The following is a 9,264-nucleotide window of genomic DNA, read 5'->3' as shown; positions in this document are numbered from 1 at the left end:
TTATTTATTGTACTGCACGAGATAGACCCACCCACCGGCAGCTGTGATTGGTTGCAGTGAAACATCTGTCACTCAGTGTGGTGGCACGTCTGACTGCAAGCAATCATAGGCGCTGGTGGGCAGGGGAAGCAGTGAATACGAGATGGAATAATGAGTGGCCGGCATTTTCAAAAGCAGGGGAAGCCGCCGGAGCAGTGAGTATGAGTGAGGGGGTGAGAAGGGGAGGCCGACCGAGAGAGAGAGAGAGAGAGACACACACACAGAGAGAGAGACCGACCGACAGACAGACAGACAGACAGACACCGACACCGACAGAGATAGAGATATCGTTTCTAACCAGAAAGGTATTTACACATTTGAGCATGCTCTGTTGTTAAAAGATGGAACCATCGTTGGAACTCGTCATTTGACGGATTGGACGGATTCAAGCGCCCATAGGCTTCCATTATAACCAACGATGGATGCCGATGGAATCCTGCGCACTGTGTTTTTTCCATGTTACAAAAAACGATACATTCTGCATTGCTTCCGCCCGGTAGTCAGTCATTCCCTGACTGATCAGTCGCATAGTGGCTGTAACGCAGGGCCATATGTCGCAATCCGTCCTTAACACAAGTCTATGGGGAAAAAACGTAACGTATTTCCTCAAGGCAACAGATTGAGACTGATGCAAAACAACGGAAGTGTGAATGTAGCCTAACATTGAAAAGTATAGTTTATTTCTTTAGGCATCCGTGAAAAACACTGATGACACAATGATGGTAAAAAAGGACACATCGACCGTACACGGATGACATACTGATGGTAAAAACAGACACACGGACCGTACACCAATGACATACTGATCCAAAACATTGATGACACCAGTCCCATTTTTTCACGTACCTGTTACACCAACGTGTGACTAAGGCCTTAGTCTGATGTAAAGTTAGCCATCTAAGCTTCTCTACATGTTAAATGCCAATTGTATGCCTCCACTTCCCCGAAACATCCAAGCCCAGATCACAGAAGGGAACAAAAAAAAAAAAAAAGAATTCTCGTATGACATTCATAATAAAGAAACATTCACAAAAGACTTACTTTGGTAACAGGATCGTATGTGTAGATCCCCTGTGTCGGTGTGAGGTTCATGTTTAGGACAACTTTGGGCATGTATACAGTCAGCACAATACTTTCTACAGTTTTGCCCATGTTCTGCTTGAGACCCACAGTTACATCAAACTTTCCACTTGAAAAATTCTCCTGGAATATTATGTTGTGCTTTACATACACCGGAATTGAAACCAGGCTACGAAAAGTAAGAACAATATATTAGGATATAAACAATGATATTACATTAAGACATTAAGAAGAGTTTATTATAGTTCTTAACACGGGTAACAAAAGGTACAGCCTGGACAGTACAGCCTGTCAGAAAAACTCACGTTAAGACAAAAAACCTGGCCGTAAGAGTGCACAAATCCATTAGAGGATCACTGTCTGAAATGGCCAAACGGGTGCATGTGACTGCAGAGCTAGTTGGAAATGACCTCACTAAAAGGAAAGAGATTTTACAATACCATTTGGCCCCCTTTCACATGTCCTAACTCTTCTTAAACGACTTTGCTAATTTACTTTTATTACTTTCACTGATTGAATGAGCACAGCTCGGTTTGGGTCACATAACCCTTCGTTGTCATACAGGCACTACTTCCAGATCTGGGCCCCGAAATCAGATGCAATAAGAAGAGCACGGCACTGATGGGGTGGAGCTGTCATTCAAGAATTTACAGGCTGTGCACTTATCCTACTGAAGCGTCATTAGAAACATATTGCACTGATCGTCAATTGTAGAGACTGGCGTTTGCAGTCCAAAGTATTGGACAGGATCAGATGAGAGGACAGTGAATGCTGACATCTGAACTTGTCGATGTGTGTTACTGGCTGATCCTGCCGATGCTTTGGAGTTCCGCTGGTAAATGCTGTGATGTTTAACATTAAAAAGCAGATCACAGAGCTTGTCAGCTGAAAGGGCTGAAGAGGATGGCGTTCCAAAGCATTGGCAGGATCAGTGCAGAGGAGAATGAAGAGTAATCTGAGAATGCATGTGCGACACCAGGGCTGTGGACTTGGTAAGGCTGCGTACACACATCAATTTTTTGGCCGTCAAGCGCAATCCGGCAGAAACATGAAAAAACGCATCCGGCATCTGTTGACGCCGGATGTGTTTTTTCACCCATAGACTTATATTAGCACCGGATTGCGCCGGATGGCCTTGCGTTCCATCCGGCTTTCGCCGGATGCGGCAAAATTTGCTTGTCTGGCGGCCGGATGGAACGCAAAGGTGGACGTTTTTGTGCCCAACAAAAAAAAAGTATTGCGCCGGATCCAGCGCCGTACGGCATATTTTATAATGGAAGCCTATGATCGCCGGATCCGGCGTAATACGGAAAAAAACAGATTACAGCCGCCAGATCAGTTTTTTGTTTCCATGCATGCCCAGACGGTGTGTAAATAGTCTCTCTCTCTGTCGGTCAGTCTCTCCCTCCCTCCTTTATACTCACCGATCACGGGCGCGGCGCTGCACAGCTGTCACACTGCTCCGGCGGCTTCTCTTTTGAAAATGCCGGCCGCTCATTATTCCATCACGTATTCCCTGCTTCCCCTGCCCACCGGCGCCTATGATTGGTTGCAGTCAGACACGTACCCTCGCTGAGTGACAGCTGTCTCCCTGCAAGCAATCATAGCCGCCGGTGGGCGGGTCTATATAGTGCAATAAAAAAAATAATAATTAAAAAAAATGGCATGCGGTCCCCCCCAATTTTGATATAGCCAAGGTAAAGCCACACAGCTGATGGCTGGTATTCTCAGGATGGGGAGCTCCACGTTATGGGGAGCCCCCCAGCCTAAAAATATCAGCCAGCAGCTGCCCGGAATTGCCGCATCCATTAGATGCGACAGTCCCGGGACTCTACCCGGCTCATCCCGAATTGCCCTGGTGCGGTAGCAATCGAAGTAATAAGGAGTTAATTGCAGCAGCCCATAGCTGCCACTAAGTCCTAGGTTAATCATGGCAGGCGTCTATGAGACACCCCCCATGATTAATTTATAGTGAAAGTAAATAAACACAAATACCAAAAAATCCTTTATTTGAAATAAAAGACAAACAACACGCTCATTCACCACTTTATTAATCCCCAAATACCCCTCCAGGTCCGATGTAATCCACTCGAGGTCCCACGACGCTTTCAGCTCTGCTACATCGGAAGCTGATAGGAGCGGCAGTAATACACCGCCGCTCCTGTGAGCTCCACGCAGCAACTGAAGCGAGTCGCGCCATCAACGAGGACGTCACTCAGGTAATGCCAATGTGTGTGCGGTAATGATACGGGTTGTAGTGCTTGCGTGTGTGCGGTGATAGGGGCGGTAGTGCCTGGGTGTGCGCGGTGATGATTGGAGTGGTAGTGCCGGGGTGTGTGCGGTGATGATGGGGGCGGTAGTGCCGGTGTATATGCGGTGATGATGGGAGAGATAGTGCCAGTGTATGTGCGGTGATGATGGGTGCAGTAGTGCCCGTGTGTGTGCCGTGATGATGGGAGAGGTAGTGCCCGTGTGTGTGCTGTGATGATGGGAGTGGTAGTGCCGGGATCTGTGCGTGGATGATGGGGGCAGTAAAGCCGGGGTGTGTGCAGTGATGATGGGTGCAGTAGTGCCGGGGTGTGTGCAGTAATGACTGGTGCAGTAGTGCCGGGGTGAGTGCGGCGATGATGGGGGCGGTAGTACCAGTGTGTGCGGTGATGATGGGCTCTCTCTCGGCATGAAAAAGAAAGAAAAAACAAAACAAAAAAACAAACGGATCCGTTTTTTGATGGCTCCGTCGCATCAGTTTTTACACAATCTGCGACGGATCTGTTGCAACAGGCACACATCGGATTGTGCCTGATGCCAAAAATCTGATGTGTGAACATAGCCTAAGCCAGTGATGGCGAACCTATGGCAGGCGTGCCACCAGGGGCATGCAGAGCCCATTCTTCTGGCACGCGCGCTGTGTCCTCATCCTGCCGCTTTGATCTGCTGGTGCAGTCGCACCGGCAGATCAAAGCTGTGTTGGAGCGGAGGAGACATTTCTCCTCGCTCTGACACCCCTCCTCTCCCAGGCCGCAGGTGTGTTGCCTAGGAGACGGAGGAGCGTCAAAGAGCGGCGCCGGCATAATGAGGTCTTCTGGCCGTGTGGGAACTGAGGACCCAGCGGCGTGCAGCGGGGGACCGAGTGCAGGAAGGTGAGTTGTGTGTTGCTTTTTTTTTTATAACTCGTGTGCAGCTGTGCGAAGGTGGGACTGGGGGGCCAGTGCCAGCATGGGGTGGGGGAGAACACACATGCCAGCATGGGGTGGGGGAGAAACACACATGTCAGAATGGGGTCGTGGAGAAACACACATGCCAGCATGGGGTGGGGGAGAAACACACATGCCAGCATGGGGTGGTGGAGAAACACACATGCCAGCATGGGGTGGTGGAGAAACACACATGCCAGCATGGGGGGGAACGCACATGCCAGCATGGGGGGGGGGAGGGGGAACACACATGCCAGCATGGGGTGGGGAGAAACGCACATGCCAGCATGGGGTGGGGGAGGGGGAACGCACATGCCAGCATGGGGTGGGGGAACGCACATGCCAGCATGGGGTGGGGGAGGGGAAACGCACATGCCAGTATTGGGGGGAGGAGGGAACGCACATACCAGCATGGGGTGGGGGAGAAACACACATGCCAGTATGGGGGGGGGGACGCACATGCCAGCATGGAGGGGGGGACGACATGCACGCCAGGATGGGGAACAATGCATGCCAGGATGGGGAACAATGCATGCCAGGATGGGGAAAATATACATGCCAAGATGGAGGAAACATGCATGCCAGGATGGGCAAAACACACATGCCAAGATGGAGGAAACATGCATGCCAGGATGGGGAACAATGTATGCCAGGATGGGGAAAACATACATGCCAAGATGGAGGAAACATGCATGCCAGGATGAGGAAAACACACATGCCAAGATGGAGGAAACATGATTGCCAGGATGGAGGAAACATGCATGCCAGGATGGGGAACAATGTATGCCAGGATGGGGAAAAGATACATGCCAAGATGGAGGAAACATGCATGCCAGGATGGGGAAAACATGCATGCCAGGATGGGGAAACATGCATGCCAGGATGGAGGAAACAAGCATGCCAGGATGGAGGAAACATGCATGCCAGGATAGGGAAAACATGCATGCCAGGATGGGCAAAACATACATGCCAGGATGGGCAAAACATACATGCCAAGATGGAGGAAACATGCATGCCAGGATGGAGGAAACATGCATGCCAGGATGGGGAACAATGCATGCCAGGATGGGGAACAATGCATGCCAGGATGGGGAAACAATGCATGCCATGATGGGGAAACATGCATGCCAGGATGGGGAAACATGCATGCCAGGATGGGGAACAATGCATGCCAGGATGGGGGGAAACATGCATGCCAGGATGGGGGGAAACATACATGCCATGATGGAGGAAACATGCATGCCAGGATGGGGAAAACATACATGCCAAGATGGAGGAAACATGCATGCCAGGATGAGGAAAACACACATGCCAAGATGGAGGAAACATGATTGCCAGGATGGAGGAAACATGCATGCCAGGATGGGGAACAATGTATGCCAGGATGGGGAAAAGATACATGCCAAGATGGAGGAAACATGCATGCCAGGATGGGGAAAACATGCATGCCATGATGGAGGAAACAAGCATGCCAGGATGGAGGAAACATGCATGCCAGGATAGGGAAAACAAGCATGCCAGGATGGGCAAAACATACATGCCAGGATGGGCAAATCATACATGCCAAGATGGAGGAAACATGCATGCCAGGATGGAGGAAACATGCATGCCAGGATGGAGGAAACATGCATGCCAGGATGGGGAACAATGCATGCCAGGATGGGGAACAATGCATGCCAGGATGGGGAAACAATGCATGCCAGGATGGGGAAACATGCATGCCAGGATGGGTAAACATGCATGCCAGGATGGGGAACAATGCATGCCAGGATGGGGGGAAACATGCATGCCAGGATGGGGGGAAACATACATGCCATGATGGAGGAAACATGCATGCCAGGATGGGGAAAACATGCATGCCAGGATGGAGGAAACATGCATGCCAGGATGGGGAACAATGCATGCCAGGATGGAGGAAACATGCATGCCAGGATGGAGGAAACATGCAAACATGCATGCCAGGATGGAGGAAACATGCATGCCAGGATGGGGAAAACATGCATGCCAGGATGGAGGAAACATGCATGCCAGGATGGGGAACAATGCATGCCAGGATGGAGAAAACATGCATGCCAGGATGGAGGAAACATGCATGCCAGGATAGAGGAAACATGCATGCCAGGATGGGGAAAACATGCATGCCAGGATGGAGGAAACATGCATGCCAGGATGGGGAACAATGCATGCCAGAATGGAGGAAACATGCATGCCAGGATGGAGGAAACATGCATGCCATGATGGAGGAAACATGCATGCCAGGATGGAGGAAACATGCATGCCAAAATGGAGGAAACATGCATGCCAGGATGGGGAAAACATGCATGCCAGGATGGGGAAACATGCATGCCAGGATGGAGGAAACATGCATGCCATGATGGAGGAAACATGCGCGGCAGGATGGTGAAAACATGCATGCCAGGATGGAGGAAACATGCATGCCATGATGGAGGAAACATGCATGGCAGGATGGGGAAAACATGCATGCCAGGATGGAGAAACATGCATGGCAGGATGGGGAAAACATACATGCCAGGATAGGGAAACATGCATGCCAGAATGGGCAAAACATACATGCCAAGATGGAGGAAACATGCATGCCAAGATGGAGGAAACATGCATGGCAGGAAGGGGAAAAAATGCATGCCAGGATAGGGAAACATGCATGCCAGAATAGGCAAAACATACGTGCCAAGATGGAGGACACATGCATGCCAGGATGGAGGAAACATACATGCCAGGATGGAGGAAACATACATGCCAGGATAGGGAACATTTACCAGGAAGGGGAACATTTACCAGGAAGGGGAACATTTACCTGGCTGGGGGTACATTAACCAGGATTGGTAACATTTACCAGGATGGAGGACATTTACCAGGAACGGGGTACATGCCGGGATGCGGGAACATTTACAAGGATGGGCAATATGTCAGAATGGGGTACATTTACCAGCATGGGGGAACATGCCAGAATGGGGTACATTTACCAGCATGGGGGAACATGCCAGAATGGGGTACATTTACCAGGATGGAGGACCTTTTCCATGATGAGGTATATTTACCAGGATGGGGCCATGATGGGGACAAATATACCAGAATGTAGGAAATATATATCAGGATGGGGGACATGTTTACCAAGACGTGGCCCAGGAAGGGGGACATAAATACACAATGAAGGGGGAGGGGAGCAACTCGTACGTCTTTATGGGATTTCAAGATGTTCAGACTTTGAAATGTAGATGTGGATTACAGGGTGACATCTGATTGCATTCCATGCTAAAATCTCTGTCTGATATGCTGCAATTTTTTCCAGAAAGATCAATCCAACTGCTGTGTCTGGAAAGGGCAGGGGCTCAGCTTCAATGTGTGGTAAGCATGCATGACCGTGATGCCCCTGCTGAAGAGAAGAGAAGACTGCAAAGGTAAGATTAAAATCAAATTATTTACATAATAGTATTGGGTGGCACTTCGGAAAAAAAATTGGGTTTAGGGCTACAGTTTGGGCACTCGGCCTGTAGAAGGTTCGCCATGTCTGGCCTAAGCCAAACCTCCGACTCCTCAATTTCTTTCCATTCACTTTCTAAAAAGACACATCTGCAGGTTTTTCCCACTATCTGACATGGAATCAGAATAAACTTTACCAGTTTTAGGTCAATTAGGAACCAAAATTACTTATATTTGCCAAATGCCAGAATAACATGAGAGAGAAAGAGAAAGCGGAAGAGGAAGAGATAGTGGAAGAGAAAGAGGAAGAGGAAGAGAGAATGTTTTCAGGCAGTTTTATGACTTTATGCAAACTCAAAAGTTTCCATCCATCCATTTCATTAAATGGTCAACACATTTTTTTTTTCTGTATCTGGTTTGACAATAGGTCTTTGTAACTAATTTTGGGGTGCTGATTTCAGTGGAAAAGTCGGATTCTTTCTATCACGTCACATTTAATAGATACACAGCATTTTAAGAAAGACAATAAGACACTATAAGACTGAGATCACACTTTGAGTTCACCTACTTGCAGTTCAAAACGCACGTTTTGTGCTTAATTGATTTGACCAAAGTTGCCTTTTTTAGAACTTTAGCGCTGAAAACGCATGCGTATTTACGGCGTTTTTCATGCGTTTTCAGTGCTTTTTAGATGCGTTTTGAACATAAAGACACTGCCTAATAAAGTTTGAACAGTCAAAAAGAATGAAAAAAGTTAAAAAAAAGGAAAAAATCTATTTTAATGGGAAAAATAATGAAAATAGATATAATTCATAAAATTATAGCGGTAATATACATTTTAACGGAAATATAGCAATATATGCATATTTTTCATAAATTTAATTGTCGGATTTTGTGTGTGTGTGTAAAGGGCCATATCAAATCATTATTTTGTTGTTCAAAAAGCATGCGTTTTGTTAGTCCAAAACGCATGTTTTCTGCACTGAAAAAGCAGGCAAAACGCAGGAATTTGAAGGAATCTTTGTTTTTACCATTTCTCATTGACTTTAATGTTAGCAAAACACTGCAGAAATGGCAAAAACAATTGACATGCTGCTTCTTTGAATGCATGTTGTTTGCCACAAAATATGCAAATTAAACGCAGCGTTTTAAAACGCAAAGTGCGGTCAAGAAATCATCATTTTCCATTGATGATCATGGAAAACCAAAATGCATGCCTTTTGGCATGAAAACACTGCTGCTCAAAACACTGTGCGTTCTCACCCTTAGGCCTACTTAAAAGCTACACTATCAATGTCAAAGTCGTAATGATGACTCAAAGTCAGAATAATAGCAATAGCATTTAAATTATACACTTTCAGCTTAATTGCTATCAAAATCCAAATTCTAATGTCATGTTGTTTGGGCAAAAACAACATGACAATATTCGCAAAATTTCGCAATTTTCAAAATTTGAAATTTTATGCCCATAAATCAGAGATATGTCACACAAAATAGTTACTAAATAACA

At 47.3% G+C, this 9,264-nt stretch overlaps 1 protein-coding gene across 4 annotated transcripts in view; it reads right to left on the bottom strand.

The window, feature by feature from the left end:
• Positions 1-9,264, bottom strand: part of AP3M1 (adaptor related protein complex 3 subunit mu 1) — a 215,644-nt gene that overhangs the window by 26,574 nt on the left and 179,806 nt on the right. For all 4 annotated transcript variants that reach the window (XM_075347322.1, XM_075347324.1, XM_075347325.1 and 1 more), the window contains one exon: positions 1,081-1,288. In XM_075347322.1, the coding sequence (XP_075203437.1) occupies positions 1,081-1,288 (208 nt within the window). The remainder of the gene's footprint in view (positions 1-1,080; positions 1,289-9,264) is intronic.

The sequence above is a fragment of the Anomaloglossus baeobatrachus genome, chromosome 5 (genome assembly GCF_048569485.1).
Source record: "Anomaloglossus baeobatrachus isolate aAnoBae1 chromosome 5, aAnoBae1.hap1, whole genome shotgun sequence".
NCBI lineage: Eukaryota > Metazoa > Chordata > Amphibia > Anura > Aromobatidae > Anomaloglossus > Anomaloglossus baeobatrachus.
The sequence above is the reverse complement of the archived record's forward strand: the minus strand, read 5'-3'. Positions and strand labels throughout refer to the sequence as shown.